The sequence below is a fragment of the Rousettus aegyptiacus genome, unplaced genomic scaffold (genome assembly GCF_014176215.1).
Source record: "Rousettus aegyptiacus isolate mRouAeg1 unplaced genomic scaffold, mRouAeg1.p scaffold_m13_p_4, whole genome shotgun sequence".
NCBI classification, from domain to species: Eukaryota; Metazoa; Chordata; class Mammalia; order Chiroptera; family Pteropodidae; genus Rousettus; species Rousettus aegyptiacus.
The window spans coordinates 90,303,884-90,326,791 of NW_023416307.1; the positions used below are offsets into that span (position 1 = coordinate 90,303,884).

Below are 22,908 nucleotides of genomic sequence, written 5' to 3' on the forward strand. Positions count from 1 at the left end.
AACAAAATTGGAGCACTGATGCTACCTGACTTCAAGACTCACTATAAACCTACAGTAACCAAGACAGTGTGGTATTAGAAAAAGACTGGATCAATAGATCAATGGAAGATAATAGAGATCCCCAAAATAAACCCACATAAATATAGTCAACTGACCTCTGACAAAGGAGCAAAGACAATACAATAGAGCAACAACAATCTTTTTAACAAATGGTGTTAGAACAATTGTACATCCACAAGCCAAAAAAAAAAAAAAAGGAATAAAAGAAAAAAAAATCTAGACATAGACTTTACATCCTTCACCAAAATTAACTCAAAATGGATCACAGACCTAAATGTAAAATGCCAAGCTATAAAAGTCCTAGAAGACAACATAAGAGAAAACCTAGATGTCCTTGGGTATGGCAATGACTTTTCAGATACAACACCAAAAGCATAATTTATGAAAGAAATAATTGACAAGCTGGACTTCATTAAAATTTAAAACATATGTCTTTGTGAAAGACTTTGTCAAGATAATGAGAAGACAAGTCATAGACTGAGGGCAAGTATTTTCAAAAGATATACCTGATAAAGGGCTGTTACTCCAAAAATATTAAAAAAGCTCTTAAATCTTAACAATAAGAAAACACTGTGATTTTAAAATGAGCAAAAGAGCTGAACAGACTCTTCACCAAAGAAGATATATAAGTAGCAAATAAGCATATGAAAAAATGCTCAACACCAGATGTCATTAGGGAATTGCAAATTAAAAGGAGATACTACAAATTTACTAGAATGACCAAAATCCAAAACACTTACAACACTAAACAATCACGAGAATACAGAGCAACAGGAACTCTATTCGTTCTTGGTGGAAATGCAACTTTGAAAGACAGTTTAGCTGTTTCTTGGAAAACTATTTCCATGCAATCCAGCAATTGTGCTCCTTGATATTTATCCAAATGAATTGAAAACTTAAATTCTCACAAAAACTTACATATAGATGTTTATAATAGCTTTATTCATAATTGACAAAACTTGGAAGCAACTAAGATGTCCTTCAGTGGTGGATGGACATCTTGGTATATCCAAACATGGAATATTGTTCAGTGCTAAAAAGAAATGAGCTATCAAGCCATGAAAAGACACAGAAATATCTTAAATGTATATTAATACAGGAAAGAGGCCAATTCAAAAAGACTATATTGTATGAGTCCAACTATATGACATTCTGGAAAAGGTAGAACTATGGAGACAGTAGAAATATCAGCGGTTGTTAGAGTTGGGTGGGGTGAATAGGCAGAAAACAGAGGATGCTTAGGATAGTGAAACTACTCTGTATAATCCAATAATGGTGAATACATGTCATTATACAGTTATCTAGATCCATGGAGTTTACAACACCAGAGTGAACCCTAATGTAAACTATGGATTTTGGATGATTATGATGTGTCAGTGTAGGTTCACTAATTGTAACAAATGTACTACTTTGAAGAGATGTAACAAATGTACTACTTTGAAGAGATGTTAATAATGGGGGAGGCTGTGCATGTGTGGGGGCAGAGGGGGAACTGAACTCTCTCTACCTTCTGTCGAAGTATGCTGTGAAACTAAAACTGCTCTAAAAAAAGAAAGCCTGTAAAAAATAAAATTACCTGATAGATTTTGAAATTCCCAATGCCTAGGGCACAACTCAGATCAACTAAATAAGGACATTTGGAGATGCAACCTAAACATTAATAAAATTTTAATACAACCCATATAATCCTAATGTACAGTTAAGTCTGAGAACCACTGCCATAGAAGGTGATAATCTTACAGCAGTGGATTTTAGAACTGAATACCAATTAGAATCACCTGGCATTTAAAATATATAGATGACCACGCCCCACTCCCAATTCTGATTCAATTTGTTTAGGGTGAGATCTGGGCACCAGAATTTTTTAAAAGCTCTTCAGGTGGTTCTAATATGCAGCCAGGGTTGAGAATCACTGATCTGTAGCAAGAGGGGCGAACTCATGAACATGTGTTCTAAACTCTCCAGCCCTGCACCTACTGCAAACATCACTAACCATGCTTAGACCTCTTTCCCAATGGCTCAGACATGGCCTTAGGGTCCTTTTCCCTTTTCCACTCAGTATATCTGGTGGACATTAATAAATGATCAGAGTTGCTAATGGAATTCCCTATGCTTTATAGGTTTACTCTATCTCCAAACCAGGATGGCTTTGTTGGACCTGCTGCCTCCAATTTCTGTTCCTACCTCCATGACTTGGAAAGTCTGACATTTTCACGGGAGAGCTCTCTAAGGTTGTGACTCTGTGACAGCTTTTCAGGCTTAAGGACAATGTTGTACCTTCATACTGTGCCTACAGTCTTCAAATCTCAAGGAATTTCTGCAAACATTATCTCATTTGTTTGAAAATGCCTGGTGCTATGAAGACTAAGGAGATAATGTTTTTGACACACTCTGTTCCCGAGATGAAAGACAGCTACTCATGTAAAAGGCCTATTCAGATGCCACTGAAAACTCTCACAGGAGGGCTACAGAGGGCTGTAGCCTCGTAGAGGTGGGAAGGTCTGTCTTATATCTGTACTCTGATAAGTGATTACAAGGATTGTGTTAGCCGATTGGTGTGTGATGTTATTTTGATTGACAGTTGGCTATTATAGAACCTATTGTCAACTGTGCATGTACCTTCCCAGAATTCAGTCTGTTATAATTAAATTTGTGAACTTCTGGGTACATGTATGACATCATAGGGATGGAATAATGAGGCTGAAGTGAAAAGAAGGTCTGAGTACTCCTTACTGCGCAAGCATTTGTGGCTGGTGTATACTGGTTGCTATGCTATTTCCTTGTACTCCAGGATATAGGGGTATCATTATTTTAAAAATGTGTTTTTTTTTCTGAGAGGTCCTTTGGATTGGGCTTTCAGTGTCATCATTCCTATGGTTACAGAGCTGAGCCTTTGCTCCTGTTGTGCATGGCTACCTAACTGCCTAAAAGTATCTCGAGAAAAAAAGATGCAGAAGAGTATTGCTGAACTGGAGGGCCCTCAGTCCCAGCTTTGCCCTGACTTGATCAAGTTCACTCCCTTCCCAATTAACATGGCATTAGACCAGACAATATTTAAGCAGAGTATGGTAAAAACATGAGCAGGGCTGGGGGTGGAGAGAAATGAAAAGACAGAATACCTCCAAGGAGGCTGGATTTATTTATCATCGCAAAGATATATTACAGATCTGTAAGTTAATTGGAAAATAAAAAGGACAGAATGAAAATATGCTTGGTATTATTTTATCTTGGCCCTATAAGAGGAGTTAACCTTTTCTTCTACCTCTTCACTTCTTTAGTGAGAGAAGTGCAAGCTACTTTTCCTTTTGGGCCAGAACAAAAAATAGCTTTAGGGTGGAGAGAGTTGAGGTCCCTTAAGAGGACACATATTATTTAAACTAAAGAAGACATGTAAGTAAAGCATGAATAATCTAGATCATCTATGCAAAGGTGACATAGAGATACCCTTTATGTTTTGGGAGTTAGATGTTGGGGGTGGGAGGATGGGTAGAAATAATGCTGCTGCCCTGCCCTATGGTGATCACTGGTAAGAAGGGACAGGATGGAAGTTCTCTAAACAGTGGTATCTATTCTGATTCAGAGGTTCAGGAGCCAGCTCTGGGTGCACAGAAACTAAAAGAACTGGCTTAAAAGGGCAGCCACGTGGGGAGCCCTTGCAGAGCTGAGTGCAGAGGGAGGGCACAGCCTTTGGTGAGGAGCCCCTGTGGCCCCTGCGTGGATTGGCAGGCATCTTGAGGGCTCCTCACAGTGTACAGGAAGCATTTTAAGATGGGCCAACTGTTCTTCAACAGTGACACTGTGTGGCAGAGAGAAGTAAAGACAGCACTGGAACAATAGTCTCCTATTGGGCTGAGGAAGCCTGGTCAGCCAACAAAACTTGAACAACTTGAGAGGGTGTACCTCAGAGGAAGACTGACATTTGTTGTTACTAGGCTAGGCTGTGACTATATTGATGTATAAGGATACTTAAAGGGAGCAGAGTTTGCCACTCCAAAATATGTCTCTTGGGGGATATTAATTATTTTAAGCTGGTTATTTTTAAGAAACAAAAGACTCAGCAAGAACATTTGATCTCTTCCATTTAAAAAGATGTAGATAGAAGACCTGCTTCAGGAAGGGAACTATTATCATAGATAACTATAGTTTAATTTGAACTAGATGTAATAGACAAGGAAGAACCAGCAAGATCCATTTTATCAGTGTCCCACTGTTAATGATGGCACAGCAAACATTTGTTCACTAAACGTTTGTTTTCCCATTTCTATGTGAATTGCCTCTCTCCTCTTTGAAGTCCAAACTATTACACACACATAACACACACACTGCCCATTTTCTCCTTAACTCAAGATAGCATATGAGCCTCAACTGTCCAATATGTCCATAAGTTCTTATAGAACTCTTATATGTACATATGTAATTAAATTTGGTTATTTTTTTTTCTCGTGTTCATAACTCTTATGTCAATGTGTTTATTAGACCAGCCAGAAGAACTAAGAGGAAAAAGAAGGTGAAATTTTCCCTTCCCTACCTTACTTTGAGTTGTCGGAGGAGTTCATAATGGTTAAATGCACTCTAAAATAAAGGTTATAAATAGACCTAACTTATATTTTTCAGAATCTATAACGACATCATTTTAACTTACAGGTTTCCCTGGAGGCCCTAAGCCTTGTACTCTAGATCACTGAACATGAGTGCTACTGTTGAGGTGATGTAAAATTTAATGTCACTCCAATGTCATGGCAAGGGTCCTCAGTCCTTCCCTTCAGACACAGTAAAGAATTATAGGTCAGCAAAATATAGAAAAAGTAAGATTTTTTGAAAGTACATTTAAGAAGGAGATGGCTCATGCCAAGGAAGGCTACAGCCTTGTGGAATTTGGGAGGTGAAAAAAAAATAGAGTATGCTCCAATTCAGGTGTAGGTTACCAGTGAAGAGCTGTAACCATGCAGAACTGGGAAGGTCTGTTTATATTTGGGCCATCATGGGAGGATACAAGGGCAGTACTAGATTACCAACACATACATGAAGTCACTTTGACTGACAGTTGGCTGCCATATAACCCTTTGCCTAATATGCATGTGCTTACCCAGCATTCAGTCTATTATAATTAGATTTATAAACTTTGGGGCATATGTATGATATTATAATGATGGTATAATGAGGCTGAGGTTTGGGCAGGTGATTGTAGTACTTTCTGTGCATGTTTGTGGCTGGTTTAAGACAGCAGCTTCTATGGTGTTTGTGCTATGGGATAGAGGAGTAATTAAAAACTATAAAATGGGTGCTTCTGAGAGGTCCTTAAGGGAAGTTTGTATGATTACAAAGTTGGGCCTTTACTCCTGTTGCTTGTGCCTGCCTTACTACCAAAAACAAGTATTGTTTCATTTCTTCTTTCTTTGCATGGTCTACCAACTTGCTCTTTGAAAAGAAGGAAGAGGAAAGGGTGGGAGGACCCAATTTATTATTTCAAATGAGCCTACACCAGGGTCATTTTCCTCTAAGGTATATTTCAGCTCAAATATATATAATTTCATATGGACTATTTAATGTTTTAAGAATATCCTGGAAAAGTTCTTCATGCTATTGTGAGAGGAAAATAATTTCCTCTACCTTTTTAGTTTTTTTCGGTTGGTCTTGAATTAACAAATCAACATGAGACAGATTAACAAGAGAAAATAACCAAATTTAATTACATACATATATATGTGAACCCCACATACATGAAAGAGTCAGAGACCCCATATATGAGAGGTTCAGAGACAGAAAGGTACAATGAGGTATATATGACATCCTGAGCTAAGGTATGAGATTAGGCACCTGAGGCATCAAAAGGAGGAGGGTTATTCGCAGATTGACAAGAATAGACACTCAGTAATCAAATGTTTGTTCTGCTTTATAAGTATATCTCTGACAATAATTGTTATTATGGACAAGGACCCTAATTTAAATTCTTTTAGGTAGTTGAGGGTTGGGGCAGAAATTTCTCTTAGCTCACAGGGAGGTGATTGACTTTAACTTAAAATAAGCTACATACTACAGAGGCACATCTGAAGGTGACTCATTCAGAACCCCCACATATTCAGTATGGACTTTTGGTTGATTGAATGTTTCATCTTATTTCTAGCAGGATTGACTTTAATTTAAAATAAGCTACATACTACAGAGGCGCATCTGAAGGTGACTCATTCAGAACCCCCACATATTCAGTATGGACTTTTGGTTGATTGAATGTTTCATCTTATTTCTAGCAGGACACTATAGTATCAGATTCTCAAAGCACTTATAGATTTATTAGGAATACAACTGTATAAACTAGTTAAATGGGTATAGTTCATGTGGCTTAAGGTGTCATTCTTTCACATAATGGGTAGCGTGAGCCACTATGTGCCAAGCATTGGTCTGAGAATGGAAGATAGAGTGGTATAAAACAGAACATGGCCTCTGCCTCAAAGAGCCTGATTACCTAGAGAGAATTACAAGACACTAAAAGAATAGAGAGGAGGAAAATCTGAGCCAGTCTTAGTTGTCGCCACTGATTTTGAAAGGCATAAAAGCATAGATGAATGCCAACAACTAAACATTAAATTAGCCCGTGAAATCAATAAATGATATGTGGTCAGTGATGCTTAGATGGTAAGTGTATTGAGTTTTAGAGTCTACATTACTTGGGTTTGAATCCCAATTCTGCCACTGAGCAGCCATGTGTGATCTTGTGCATGTCATTAAGCTCTAAGTACCTCAGCTTTCTCATCTGTGAATTGGAAAGAATACCTACCTCAGAGAGGTTTAAACTAGATAGTACTGGCAAAGTGTAATCCTAAACAAAATTGCTTAATAATTTGAGCTTTATTATAATAATGTTAATGAGTCAAAAATTTGTAGACCAATAAGATGATGGATTGGTCATTTAATAAAGAGTTGCAGGTTTAAAACAGATGAGATTTACCATATTTCTCGAATTCTCTAGATCATGACCTTGGCTGCATATCAGAGTCACCTAGGGAGTTTCAAAATGGATGTCCAGACTCTAGTCCCAGAGTTTGAGGGAGTCGGTCTGGAATGTGACTTGAGCTTCAGGATTTTTAACCATTAGCTAATGTGCGGCCAAGGTTGAGTCTCGTTGTTCTTACTAAATATGGAGAGTGAGCTGATCTGTTTTTGGGTCACAGGTAACCAAGGCAGTTGCTTATGACTTTCCTCTTCTACAGAACATGACCTCTCCCTCAAGGAGACTGCCTGGCTAGAGAGAACTACAAGACATTCTGAGCTAGATGTCTTAAAGACAACCAGTGGGAGAGGGAGTCACCTCCACCAACTGGTGCTAAAAAAAATGACTGAGGAATCTATAATTCTAACTGCATAAGGCATTTGTGAGTCTTTGCAGTAGTAGGGCATGTTACTCAGCTAGCAGCTGTGGGATGCTTGGAACAGCTGTGGTTAGAAAGGCGGATTCCAGAGATAGCTCTGCTATAGCCCATCCAAGACTCTGGACAAGTCAGTCTGCCTGTCTTATCTGGGTTTGTTTTCCGTGTGAATGTATGGAGATGAGAATGTTTTCCCTGCATGACCCACAGAGCTGTTCTCATGTTAATGAGATCATGTCTGTCACAAACTTTGTAAACCATAAAATAATATGTGAATGAAATAAGATACCCAGCAGAAATTAGATATTCGCGCTTTGTGAAACTCTAAAAACTATTGTTTTGTAAATTACAGCTTCTGCGGTACAGAGCTGTTTTTCACCACCTTGCAACAAAGCTATAATGATTGAGACCATTTTCTACAGCAATTTTATATACTAAGATTCACAAAGACAATACTTCGGTGAACTCTATTTCCTATCCTAATCAGTAATTTATGATAAACCTTTTGCAAAACACCATCTAGGGTGTGGACCTGCAGGGTAAAATGGTCATTTTTGTGGAGAAGTAATTTCCGTAATAAGTTTTTTGTAATGCAAATATAAAGCACAGGGTCTATACAATTTTACTGAGGATAAAAAGTAACAGGAATTCAAATTAAGTCTTCCAATTACTAATTAAATTGAATGGCTTATTTGTTCTGGTTTCGTTTTTTGTTGCTGTTGTTTGTTTGTTTGTTTGTTTTTAGTAGAATTTTTTCCCTCCTTGTTATGGTAATTTTAGAGAATTATTTCTTTTTGTTAAAGAACAAAATTCAACTGAGTAAACTTTAAAGTTCGTATTGGCTTTATTCAGGGATTCATGAATCTGGCAGAATCCAATCTAGCAGACAGAAAGGAGCTCCAAATAATTACACAACCCAAAAGTATTTTATAGACCAAAGTGAGCAAGAGCAAGGATGTGATATGGGGTGGAAGCTAATTGGTTATTGCAAAGTTACTTTCCTTATATGTAACCAATGGAAATCTTGGAGCTGGGTCAGGTAATTTGTGCCAAACAGGCAAGTACTGATTTGTTGACTTACGCCTTCCTTTTTTGGGAGAGCTGAGCATAGAAACTTAGTTAAAAGGTAAAAGTTTTGGTTTGCTGAGGTGCAGCTTAGCATGAGCAACTCAAACTTGGGCCCAATCTGGTTACTTTAACCCTTTCCTAAATATGATTTGGACTGCTTAGTACATGTACATTATTGTGTGTTCTTTTGGATTATGTGTGAACAGCTGGATGTAGATGTGGAGCTTGTAGTAGGGACCATGAGAGAAACCTGCAGGCTGATCTCTTCATCTCATGCTGCAAAAAAAAAAAAAAAAAAAAAAAAAAAAAAAAAAAAAAAAAAAAGTTATATGAGAAAGGCAACTGTTCATCTAAGGAAAGGTTAAGGGTATATTGAGAGGGAGCCTAGAGCACAGACTTCACCTAGATCACAATGCCTAGTTTAAACCCCAGCTTCAATTTTTACCAGTTGGAAGACTTCATGCAAGTAATTTAACCTCTCTGTGCCTCAGTTTCCTCTTCTCACAAATGGAGGTAATAGTAGAACCTACTTAATTAGGTTTTTATGAGGATTAAATGAGCTAATATTGGTAAAAAGCTTAAAACAGTGGCTGTAAAGTAGTAAGCACCACATAACTGTTAAAATATATTTTTTAACTCAAGGTTATATCATCAGTAATTTACTATAAGATGTATTGGTATAAACTATAGGGGTGTAAATTAACTTTAATCTACATCTTAATGGTGAGAAATCAACAATGAAATGCTGTATCTGAGAGACTACACCCTAAGCAGAGCTTCTAATATTGCTAAGTAAATCTGAACTAGAAGATAAGCTATTTGATTTATCATTAAGAAGAAAAAAATAGCAAATTATGATAACAACAAAAAAGCAATTTGTCAAATAATATGCGTCCTACAATGTCATTTATTTAAAAGTACATTCATTCATGCAATGCTAGTGATACAGCAAATGATACAGCCATGTAGAAATAAGAGGATATAAGAATATGTATATATATTTGCTTGTTTTTGCAAAAAAAAAAGTAACTCAGGGAGGATAAAACAGAGACTAATGAAAATATCTACTTATAGAGACTGTAGGAACACGATGGAGGAAAGGAATGAGAATGGCATTTCTTCGAATATATCTTTTAATATTATTGTTCTGACTTTCAAACCAAAAAAAATGATCCATTAAAGAAAAGTAATAAGCAGATTTTAAAATCATACCCTAAATTGAATATAGAAAGCAATTGAATCTCATCTCTGTATCAAATTATTATCAAGATTTCTTTGCAGTCTCTTTTGACCTTAGACTATATCTCACTAAGAATGTATAGAGGACCATGTTCAAAGTTACTTGAGTTACTCTGTTCCATACTAAACACAGTGCCCTGATTGCATATCCTTTGTGTCCTTATAGTCTAAAGAAAAAAGGGACTGCAAAAAATCTAAACTCTACTTCATAGATTTATGATAGTAATATTAGAGTTGTAAAGCTATTTTATGTATGCTCTAGAGTAAAGCAAAAAAAGTAAATATGCCAATGTGATTAGGAGCCAAGATTTTTAGTGTGGTCATGTAGCATGTTCTTGGTTTTAGAAGCTGCCTATTGAAGTTTTTCCAGTGAAATTTCATGATGTCTGAAACTTTCTTTTAAATGTTTCAGAAAGAAAAGCATTTGAGAACCATAAAGCAAAGGGAGCGAAACATGAGCAAGCAATGAATCCAGTTGAAGGATAAACAGTGATCATTGTATAATTTTATTTTCATTTTTTCTAAATTCAAAATTTTTCAAGATAAAAAATTTTGGAATAAGTAATATATATTATTTAGCATTTTATAAAATATTTTTTCTATTTAACTCTAATTAGAATATATTATATCAGTAAAAATAAGCTAGATTTTGCTTCAGTAAGAAGCAGCATCAAAATAATAAGGATTTAGAAAATCAAAGATTTGTTTTCTTTTTTTAGCTCTAAGATTTTAATGCTCAGTTTTGATAGACAATTATGTTTCCATCCGATTTTCTGATGTGTAGTAAAATGTACTAGCTTAAAAATATGCATTCTTCAGCTTTCTTCTACATTTTTTTGCCTTTCAAAATTGCACACTGGGTATTTTTGATATAAGTAATATATGTACATTTTAATTATATGTTTTAGGAATAAACTAAAACCATGATGTTTTGGTAATTCGTAGTTTATTTATAAAATGAAAGTTCTCTATCAAAATACACTCTTCACTGGGAAAAATAAATAAGAGAGACAAATGAGTCTATACAAAGTAACAATTAACCTTGGTAGATTTCAGTGTAGGGCAGTCCAAAGCAAACATATTTGCCTTATTCTCCCAGAGCTGTTCATCCTCCGAGTTAAGATTTTAAAAATATTTTCAATTGAGATTATTATATTTACATTTGCTTCTCATTCTGTGTCAGAAGCATCCGGACCACTGGTTGTAGGTGAGTTTGCCATAACACTTGCAGTGACTGCTGTGACTGTCCACATGTGTCAGTTGTGTTTGTTACATGGTCTACACTCTTCTCAGATTCACCTTGGGCTAGTAACTATTCACCAAGTTGTATTTCTTCAGGGAACAGCTTTAGCATTTTTAAGATCAGGTAACTTGGAAAGTCCAGCTCTCTCCTTGGCAAGCTTTTGTTTCTTTCTTTGTTCTCTGTTCTCGCATCCTGTTCTTGAAGCTGGAGTCACTCATCTTTTGTAGTTCCAGATGAAGAAGATCCCACATACACCTGTGGTGATGGTTCTGTTCAGGCTCACCAAGCTTCTCCACTGAGAAGAGGAGCTGGGTTGGCGGGCTGAAGGGTCCCAGGAGAAGCTGTTGATTGAGAACCAACATAATCAACACAAAGTTCATGCAAGAGGAGAAAGAGAGCTATGAAGGATCTCTCACAAATAATGAAGTAAAATGCTTGCCTGGAAATGACAGACACAACTAATTAATCATATGATTACTCCCAACTCATCCCTAAGGAGAATCAGAGATTGAGAAGTATCTGATGAGTAGTATTAACAGCTATCACCTCGTTAATATGTTTTATACCACAGTAAACATTGGTAGATATGGGAGGTAATATGGTGTAGTGGTTAAGAGTACAGATTCTGCAGCAGATTACCAGCTAATCTTGAGCAAATTACTTAATTGCTTTGTGCCTCAGTTTCATCTGGTGTAAAAATTGAATCTAAAATAGTAACTGGAGAAAGATTAGGTGATTTAATATAGTTAAAACACTTAGAACAATAGCTGGCATATTACTATCATCAACAGCTGTTATTTTATAGTATGGAATTCAGTATAATGTACTAAAGAAACTTCTCAATGTCTCTCCTTCAAATCAAACAGTATAAAGATTTACAGTGAAAAGTTTTTTCTCTCACATTTGAGACTCATAAACCAGTTTTCTCCCCAGATAATTATTACCAGCTGTGGCATTAATGAATTTATTGACTTTTAGCCCTTCATTTCTCTACTTAAAATAAACATTTCTTCTGTCAGCTAACATGATGTTAAACCTTTCTAGTAGAGGATGCTGGAGGGGACTCTGGAGTTAAAATGGGCTTCTCTTCCTGGTTCTCTTTGGCTTTCCATTCTTGCATCTGTAGTGCTGGATCAGTGTATGGGAGAGCCAATGATGGAGTTCACCCAGGCAAGTTTTGTGGGTGCCCCCACTGGCTTCCTCAGGCTTGCTTAGCGACACTCCTGTAACCAGCTTCTTGCCGGCTTTCCAATGACTCCCATCGGTGGCCCAGCCAGCTTCCCATCGAGTTCAACAGCACTCTCCACTCCCAGTGAATTTATCAGCACCATGCAGCAAGTGATTTCTTTCTACTAGCCTCAGACTCCCAGTTCCCCTGTAGAGAAATTTCCAGCTTGACATCCTTAGCCCATGGCTTCCAGCCTATCAACTGTGGACCAGGTGTAACCCTTAGGTAACCCAGCAAAATAATATACCATCCAGGGGTCTGCCCTCTCCAAGGAAGTCTGGGTCCAGTCTTGAGGAGCTCTGCCTTCCAAGTTCACTCCTCTTTGGATATTCTTTCTCAATCCTAGGGTATTCATCAGAGTCCTCTTATTCCCATTCAGTAAATAATTATGCTTCAGATTAAACCTTCACTATGCAAATTTCTGTGTAATTTTTGTCTCCTGAATGGACTGACAGAAAGAACAGCTTCTTGTCGTAATCTTCCAGAGATATTCTATGCCTGTGAAATGTGTGTATACCTCTTTTGTTACATAAATAGTGATATTATGTACAATGTTTTTTGAACTCAACTATCAATGTATATCAGCACACATAGATTTACTTCATTTTAAACATCTGTATAGTATTCCATGAATAGTATGCCATACTTTATTTAACTAGTTTCCTATTAATGGAGAGTTTGATTATTTCCAGTCTTTTCTCTCCACAAATACTAGAGTAGTGTTCTTATTTGGTCAGCCCACATCCCCATGCGCAAGCATATCTTATCTGAAAATTACTTCCTGGAAAAAAGTCTATCTTCTTAAATTCTCTCCAAACCATCTCCATGCCCAGTGCTACCATCATGATATAGGCATTCTTCACTTTTTAAAAAGTATTTTTTATTATTTAGAATTAAGAAAGCATTTCACATACATTTTAATTATTTAAAGAACATGTAAAATCAGTGAAAAACATATCTTAAGATGCTTTAAGATAACCATGCCTAAGCATACAGAAACTTTCTCTGTATGTTCTCAGAATATAAATTTCTTCTTGAAAATCCATTATACATTTTTAAAAAGTTAATAACATTTTCCTCATACTTGTGCCAAATTGGCCACTAAAGTAGTAACAAAAATAAATGAAAATATTTTACTACATTATGAATTACTCTGAGATATAACTTGATTCAGCATTTCAGTCTTGCAGCAGTTAACTGACTATATCAAGTGCTATCCTCTGACATTTCCACTTCTTTTATTATATCTCTGTTTTCTTGATCATCAAAACATCTTTCACTTTTCCTTCCCCTATTCTCTATCCAAGTAAGTTCTAAGTCCATTTTTTTTCTTCCCTCCTTTTTTTGAAGTGAATTATATTAGGTAAAATTTTTGTACGGTGAAATTCACTCTTTGAAGGTACAGCTTTGACAAATGTATACAGCGGTGTAACCACCACCTCAATAAAAATATCTCCACCACCTCGGAAATTCTATGTGTCCCTTCATAGTCAACTCCTCCCTCCAACCAGACCCCGATAACCACTGATTTGATTTCTATACCAATAGCTTTGTCTTTTTCAGAATGCCATATCAATGGAGTCATATATAGTATGCAGTTTTCTTCTTTCAGTTAACATGAGGCCTTTGAGATTAATCCATGTTATAGTATCAGTACTTTGTTCCTTTTTTATTGCATTTATAAATGTACAATTTATTTATGCATTTAGCAGTTCATGCTTCCAATTTTTGGTAATTATGAATAAAGCTCTTCTAAACATTCCTGTAAAGGTTTTTGTGTGGACTCATGTTTTTATTTTTCTCAAGTAAATAACTAGGAATGAGAAACTGGGTCACATGGTACTGTTTTCCAAAGTGGCTGTACCATTTTGTATTCCCACCAGCAATGAATCAGAATTTCTGTTGCTCTGCATCTTCACCAGCATTTGGCCTTCTTTATTTCTGATGAAATGACTGTGATATCTGCGATCTCTGAGTTCCATACCTTTCAAAATCTGATTCATCCTTCAAACTGAAACCAGAATGAGCTTTAAAAGGCCTTCCATTCTTAAGTGCCTCTGACTTCCTCAGGATAAACTCTTCAGCCTGACTCACATATGACCTTTTATGTAAGCTCTGAGCTCCTTCCTCAACCACTCATCCAATCACATCCCTGTATCCTACTTGGGCAGCCAGACACAGCCAGTATCTACTGTCTCCAAGCTACAGCCACTTTTCCCTCACTCAATGCTTCTGTGCAGCTTAATGCAATTGTTTGGATGGGCATTTATTTTTTACTTTGAATTCCTGAGATGAAAGCACTCTCTGAATTTTGAGCACTGTTGGCCTGCATGTGACTGAATGTCCGCTAAGGTAATCATTTTTCAAGTATTTTTTATGAAAAGTTTCAAAAATTCAGAAAAAGTAGAAAAACTAGTGCAATGAACATCCAGATTCAATTAAACAATGGTTAACGTATTGTCACATTTGCTTCATTTATTAGTCTACATTCATTCTTCTTCTCCTGCTTTGTCGCCCCCTCTTCCTCCTCCGCCACCTCCTCTTCCTCCTTCTCTTTCTTTTGCTAAACCATTTCAGATTTCAGATTTTTGCTAAAACATTTGCTAAATCCATTTTAGGTGTATGTGACTCCTAAAAGTTACAGCAAGCTTCTTCATAACTGTATCATAACTACATCTAAAATAAATTAAAAACGGTTTTCTAATGTCTAATACTATCTGTACTCTTATTTTTCCAATTGTTCTCAAAATGTATTTCACATATTGTTTTCCAAACCAAGATCCAATCAAGCTTCATTCATTGCATTTACCTACCAGTGAACATTTAACTTTGTTTGAGTCTCAGTTTGCCCAGCTACCTGCTTCTATTTACTCAGATGACTTAGTTTTGTCCCCACCATTTCAAGGAATCTCCCATAAACTCCCAGCTCCATTCAAGTTCCCTGTGCCTTGCTGTGTTTTCAAGACATCTATGGTTAAGTCTATTGGTGATTAATATTTTGTATCACAAACTTTTAGTCGAACTTTTCTATTTTTACAACTAGATGCTAAACAGAGTGTCTTGAGGGCAAGGAATGGGTGTCCTTTGCCTCCCTCCCTGGTAATTACTAAAAACACATTTAAAAAATAAATGATAGAATACAGTTCCTTGTTTAGGGAGCTTTGGATATGAATTACATATGTTTTTCCCTATCTCAAGAGGCAAAACTCTAGATGTTTACCATCAGTTGGAGATGAACCTAGAGAGTCTAGTAACACTATAGACATTTTGGGCCAGATAATTCTAGAGAAAGAATTATAAACACAAAAATCAAGTATATTGCATCCCAATGGCCCATTTCTGTTTACACAGCTGCATTTCTGATGCTTTTCTAATGTGTTTTTAAAGGAACTATCCACTACCAGTGGGTACCTAGATTGAACCATGACCAGAACTTTATGCCCATGGCCAGTGGAATAATTCACAATTCATTCACTGAACTTTCTAGATGAAATTTCTCTCTGAATATTAGCTTTTGCCGAAGTTGAATTTTTATCTTTGTGGCAACGTTTTTGATAAGCATCTTTTAGAAACTTCCTTCTTTTCCACTTCCCATCACCTGTGGGCTAATTCCAGATCATATATTAACTGGGATTTCAAAGTAACTCAGAGACTGCACACAAAGACTATTTTAGGTGGAGTGCTTCTTCCTGAGTCAACTTGTCCCCTGGTAGCAGGCATCCTGCGGATTTCCTTAGCTCCACTGTTGAGAATGGGAAGCTGAGGCCAGGAGCAGCCATAAACACAGAAGCCCAGCAACTCTTTCCGGTTCCTGGAGGATCAGCAAGAAAATCCTGATTTAGTAAGAATTCCTTGGCAAAGAAAATTGGGAATTTACTGGACACAGATAGCTTCAGAAATGTTTTTTTATGAGGACATATTTTTTTTTTAGGAGGTTGAAAAGAGTTTTTTTTAGTAATTAAATTAGGTAAAATTTGTAGTTGTCCAGGGAGACTTTGTTAGATGGTTTTATTAATGAGATAACTAAAGGCAAGGAAATTGCTCGCTTACCCTTTTGACAATTTTATCAAGTTTTACAGACAGTCATTTCCTCTTCATTCACTTTTGTCACCTTTACTGAAGAGTCTTCAAAATGGCAATTGGTCCTGCATCTCTTCCACCCAAGTCTTCATAACCACCTGTGACATGAAAGCATCAGTAGAGATATCTTTTGGGGCTTGACCAAGATTGGGAAATACTAGTCAGGCATGTTGCCCTTTCCTGACCTTGTCTTCACAGCAGACAGTAATATATCTAGATAAACTAGCCAGACCCTATATCTCTCACACTAAAACCAGTGTGTCTTCAAAATAACACTGTAGGCAGTCACTACTGAGGAATGAGAATATCCAAATTTAAAACCTATTTGCAATGGTTAATGCACAGAAATGTATCAGGCAAGGGTGAACATGGTGGAAGGGGCCAAAAAGTATGAAAGTCTTGGGCTAAACTTCTAGTTCCTTGGTAGGTTGAAAATTTTTTCTTGGATCCATTTTTTTCCAGATGCAAAATGAGGTTAATAATAACTTCACCTAACTGTAGTTCTGGGAATTCATTTTTGTTTGTTTATTTTTAACATATCTTTGTGCCCAACACAAAGATATCAATGTATCATAATTATTTTGAGGGAGGCCCTGATTGGGAATGACAGCTCACCTCTCTGACACTTAAAATTTCTGGAAGTTACAACTTAATGCATTAATCATTAATACAAGGTGGGAAATGCTAAATAATTCCACATCCCATGAACTTTAACAAAAGGTATCCTTAGTCACTGCTTCCTAAGGTATAAAATATTGGCAATAAAAACTTTCGTGAAATCTCAACTAACCCCTCTTAGAACCTTGCAAATATGTCTGGTAAAACACACTGCTTCTGGGTTTTTTAGTAGCCAATGACCCTCTTCAGAGATGATTCTATTTTCTCCTTTCTTCTCATTTTAGCTCCTTTTAGAACTCCTAGTACATGAAGTTTCAAGGTGAGAGAAACTGAAAGCCAAATCAACCATTTTTAATTTTCTAAATAGCTCTGCTTAAAAGTTTAAGGGAGTGGGAGTGGTTGAGTATTGGCTGAAGAGATTATAAATTTCACTGCTGGATGATAATGCTGTCATCTCCCTACCTTAGTTTACTCCATCTCAAGGTTACTTCCTTTCATTCTTTAAATATTTTGGCACCTGGCTCTCTAAATGTAGTCATTCTCTCCAAACTTAGCATTGTCATAATTGTTGGTTTTAATATTCATTCTAAGTAATCATCCTAATACCCGGCCTAGTCAGTCCTTTTCTTTCAATCCTCTTGTCTTGCATCTTATATCAGCCAATCACACCTTTGGTCACATCTTGTATTGGTCACCTAGGGCTGCCATAATGAAATACCACAGAGTAGATATGGCTTAAACAATGAAAATCTATTCTCTCACATTAAAGGAAGCTATAAGTCCAAGATCAAGATGTCAGCAGGTTTTGCTTATCTTGAGACCTCTCTCCTTGACTTTCAGATGGCTGCCTTCTTATGTTCTCTTATGGTCTTTTTTTTTCTGTGCAAAGGCATCCCTGATATCTCTCTGTGTGTTCAAATTTTCTCTTCTTCTAAGGCACCAGTCAGATTGGATTAAAGCAAACATTACCACTTTATTTAAATTTAATCATCTTTCAAGGCCTATCTTCAAATACAGTCACATTTTGAGGTTATGGGGTTAGGGCTTCAATATATGAATTTCAAGGACACAGTTTAGCCCATAACACAACTTTAGATTTTGTCCTCTTCCATTCCTAATACATCTTAATCTCAAATTCCTGGATTCTACTTTTCAATCACTGAATTCTATCTTTTCAGCTATTTCTCTCTCTGCTACTCAAAATCAAATAATTCTTCAACCACAATGGGACACACAATCTACAAATACAGTCTCCTTTTTTATTATTCCTCACGTTCTATCATGCCCTTCCTTGCCTCCTTATTCAGATTAAGTTCCACAGTCTATCATTATAATCACTCTCTCACATATACTTTGGATTCTTTTGCCCCTCTCTTCATGGTATTTGTCTGGCAAAGTCCCAATTCTCATTGATTCCAGCTTCCTTACTACTCAGCTCACACCTCTGCAGCTGAACTTCACTAGGGAGAACACTCGACTATGCTATCCAGTCACCCTATAGATTCATGGCCTCTAGTAGGCCCTAAGTGGCTGCTGGTGATCCTTCTGCATTTTTGTAGACCATTCACCATCCAACTTTCTTAAACAACTGTTTCATGCCTTCTCTCTCCTCTCTCTCCAGACTTTTAATACTTTCTCACTTTCTCTGCTGATAACCCTGCTTTCTATTTCACTGAGAAAGCAGAAGTAATCGGAAGTGCCCACTATATCCAATCCCATATGCTCTGTCTTACTAGGACTGAACTGCTTATGCCTCTATCTAAGGCCAGCTCCTCCATTTGTGCATGTGTACCTTCTCACCCCTCATTTACTCAAGGACACTGCACCAGTGATTCTCCTCTTTCCTTCTTGCATTGTCAATCTCCACCTCTCTGCTCTACCCCCCAAAAAACATTCCTATCAATATACAAACATGCTATAATTTTTTCCACTAATTTTTTTCCCTTGACTCCTACTTTCCCTCCAGCTACTATTCCATTTCTCCATTCTCCTTTATAGCAACTTTCCAAAAGTTACTTTTTTACTTCTTTCTGTTTCCAATTTCTCTCTGACTGTTTTCTCATGAACCTATTCTATTTGGACTCTTTTTTTCTATTTCACCACTAAAGCTTCTCTTATCAAGGTCATTGGTGACATTCACATTGCTAAACTCAATAGCCGGTTCTTAATTCTTCCATATTACTTGCTCTGTGGGCAGCATTAGACTCAGTGGATCACTTCCTCTTCAACTAGAGATACAACTTTCAGGATAAGCTCTTGGTTTTTCTTCTAATTCACTGACCACTTCTCAGTCTCTTTGGCTGACTTCCCCTAATTTCCCCAAACTCAATTCATTGGATTGCTCAGGATTTAGTCTTTGGGCTTCTTTTCTGTGTATATTCATTCCATAGTGTCTCCTGGCTTTAAATACCATTTATAGGCTGACAACTCTCATATACTCCATTCCATACCTCTTCCCTGAATTTCATATTTGTATACTCAACTGCCTAATTGACATCTCCATTTGGATTCCTAATAGGTTATCTCAAAACTTAGGGTGCCTGAAACTGACCATCTCATCTTCTCCTTCCCAGACCTGCTCAACCTGCTTGTTTTGCTCATTTCAGCTAATGACAACTTCATTTTTCCAGTTGCTCAGGCTCCAAACTAATAGTCATCTTTGACTGTTCTCTGCTCCTTACATTCAATCCAATCTGTCTCTAAATATTGTTGGCTTTATCTTCAAAATATATACAGAATTCAGCCTTTTTTCACAGTCTCTGCTACTATTGTCATGGTTTAATCCATTATCATTCATGGTAAGGCTAGATTGTTGCAATGGCTTCAGAATTTGTCTCTTTCTTTCACCCATACCTTTCACAAAACAGAAGGCAGAGTGAGCCTTTTAACATATCACATCATTTTTCTACTAAAAATTCATCTCAGATATTACTACTCTTCCTCTCCCTCATTTGAATCTAGCTTTAGTGGTTTCCTCGCTGTGGCTCACTTACCTCAGGGCTTTGGCACACTGAATGTTCTCTCTGCCTATAAGGATTTCTCCCAAGTTCCCTGCATGGCTCACAACCTCCATTTCCTTCAAATTTTTGCTCATATGTCACCTTCTCAGTAAGGTCTTCCTTGATACTCTCTTTGAAATAACATCCTTATCTTTATTCTCTGACACTCCTAGTAGTCTTTTTCTGATTTATTTTAACTGCACTTTGCCCGACTAGCTATATATTTTACTTACTCATTTTTTTTTTTATTGTTAGTCTTCCTTGTAGTAGAATGTAAGCTGCAAGAGAGCAAGGATTTTTGGACTGTCTTGTTCACTGATCTCTTCTCAACTCTTAGTGCCTAGCATATAAGAGGTCTTCAGTAAATACTCAACCCAAAATGTCATTGCTCTCCTCATAATCCCAAGATTTCTAATAAATATGATTTTATGTTGCTTTTTTTGTCCTTGGTAAGGGGAAGGAACTAATAACTAGACTTTGTTGATGCATTTTGCTCAAAAATACTACAGAAAAAAAAATAAAATCCATTAAGAGGTCCAAGAAACCTCTAGACCTATCACAGTGTAAGACTGCTAATTTTTAGGTTTGTTTTGTTTTAATCCAAAAATGGCACGAAATATCTCAATTTTTAAAATATATATAATACAATTTAAGATTATTTATATAAAATAAGTTTTTATTCTCTTGAATTAAAAGTATATATGTTATAGAGTATTAATACTCTATGAAAGACAATAACATTAAACATAAATATTTCTGGGATTAAGAGTTTAAGAGTTTATGATACAGAACTCTGGATACTGAGATGAGTAAATGAGCAGACTTTACTCCTAATCTCTCTACTATTTTGAAAATTATATTCCTAAAACTGTTCTTTTTACTATTAACTATGGCTCTTGTTTATGGTCTACTTTTTCTAAGTATCACCCGACATAGTCTTTTGCACACATAATCTTGTTTAACCATCACATTATCCTTTTGAGGGAAGTACCATTTTTTTAAATTCCCATTTCACAGCTGAGACAGTTGAGACTTAAGAAAATTAAGTCAAACTGAGTTCTGAGGTTATTAGTAGAAAAGGTTGACAATGAGGTTGGGCAAGGCTTGAATTCTTTACTACCATTGTCTACATCATCTTTAACATATTAGTGTCAAGATTTCTTCCCATTATCCTCTCTCACATCACCATAATTAGAGGGAATCTGTGGCTCTTTAAATTTAGGGCAATAATTTGGAAGGGAGGATTCTTAAATCTTTGTTCCAAACTTACTATACACAAAGTTTTAATCAAATTACCTAACTTTTCTTACCACCTTTTTCTAAGTAGTAAGAAGAATATGAGTTTATTTCTGCTATTATTTTTCAGAGAGATAGAGAAAATAGATATGAACTCTTGGAAGGAAAGCTGTACTAGTGTTTTAACGATTAACTCACCAATTATGATGTCCCGTTTTTCTCAACTACCAGCCTGTCCCTTTTTTTGTCCTTGTTTGTGCCCCCAATTTAACAATGCTTAATAAATGTGAAATAGTGATCACGCACTGAGTAAAAGACATAGATATAAAGTCAGGATATTTGAGCATATGTACCGTGCTCTAGTGTAAGTTCCCTTGGTGGTTTTCTCTTTATCCTCCTGTCCATTGTTGAATGAAATTTGCCAGACTCCACACTAACCCCCATCCCAAAGTCCTTCTTAAAACGCATTCAGGGTTAAATCTTCAGTGCTGCAATCCAAAGGAAAATGACTTATTTTAAAATTAGTAAAAACACCGCATTCCTTTGGCACAGGATGAAGACCAGCTCAGCTCTTCGGCAGTAGATCATTGTCTATTGTTCTCCAAACAGTAAACCACTATTTCACACAGAGATATTGTGGGCTGCAGTTCTCTCCGAGTCCTGGACTCTTCATGAATATGAAGTAAAGGCTCTGACCCAGAAAGTGGCAGGTAATTTCAAAAAAAAAAAAAGAAAGAAAGAAAGAAAGAAAGAAAGGACAGGTAGGAAGAAAAACAAGCTTTATGTAATTTTGCTTTTGCTCTTGAAATCTCCTGCAGGTTCTGAGCAGGGTAAAATGGGGTCTCGGAAATGTAGAAGCTGCCTAAGTAGTCTGCTGATTCTGCTTGCACTTTGGAGCGTAACTGTGAATATATTATTGTATTTCCCAAATGGGCAAATTTCCTATGCATCCAGCAATAAACTCACCAACTACGTGTGGTATTTTGAAGGAATCTGTTTCTCAGGTGTCATGGTAAGTGTGAATTTGGAAACTTCGGATCTCAGAAGCAGTAGTTTTACTAAGAATTGCTTTGTTCCTAGTAAAAATAATGAATAATAGAAAAACCATTCTACTAATCCTGGTTTGGGATTTGGAAGATGGGTGGGGGTAGAGAGGCAGGTAGTCCCTTAGGACTTAGAGAGTAGCTTTGTTTTCTGTAAGCTTTCATTTACATAGCTTTAGCAAGCAGTGCAAGAAATTAGTCATAAATGAAAGTTTGTGTGACTCTGGCCTTTAAAAATATTATGTCCTCATGAACTCTATGTCGATTTAAGTTATTTAATCTCCAGTGGCATTGTTCTTTTACAGAACAGATTTTCTACCTGAACTCACAATTTCTCTAGCTTGGTATTAAGACAGCATGGAAAAAGCAGAGACTTGGAGATCCAGACAAATTTTCATTCAAATGTAAGCTCTGTCATTTGTACCATGAGACCTTGAGCAAGTTACTCTATTTCTTCAAGCCTCAGTGTCCTCATTTTGAAAATGGAAATAATGACATTTACATTTCGGGTAATTATGGTGATTAAATAAAATCTCATGTATGAAGTACCCAGGATAGAGACTGATTTTTAGTAGGCAAGAGACTGTTGTGATTATAAACATTTGTTGAAAGATGGGCCATATTATCATTCAATAGTCTGACATTCTACCCCCGGTGACTTTGTGTTCTTTAAAAATAAATAAATCATGTTGACAACTCAGAGGAAAATACACTTTTCCTTATCATATCA

General features: G+C 36.5%; 1 protein-coding gene across 2 annotated transcripts in view; it reads left to right on the forward strand.

Moving 5' to 3' along the window:
- Positions 1 to 265: 265 nt before the first annotated feature.
- TM4SF18 (transmembrane 4 L six family member 18) overlaps positions 266 to 22,908 on the forward strand; it is a 41,620-nt gene continuing 18,977 nt past the window's right edge. For both annotated transcript variants that reach the window (XM_036219330.1, XM_036219331.1), the window contains exons 1-3: positions 266 to 14,554; positions 21,688 to 21,845; positions 21,954 to 22,147. In XM_036219330.1, coding sequence (XP_036075223.1) covers positions 21,971 to 22,147 — 177 coding nt within the window. In that variant the 5' untranslated portion in view covers positions 266 to 14,554; positions 21,688 to 21,845; positions 21,954 to 21,970. The remainder of the gene's footprint in view (positions 14,555 to 21,687; positions 21,846 to 21,953; positions 22,148 to 22,908) is intronic.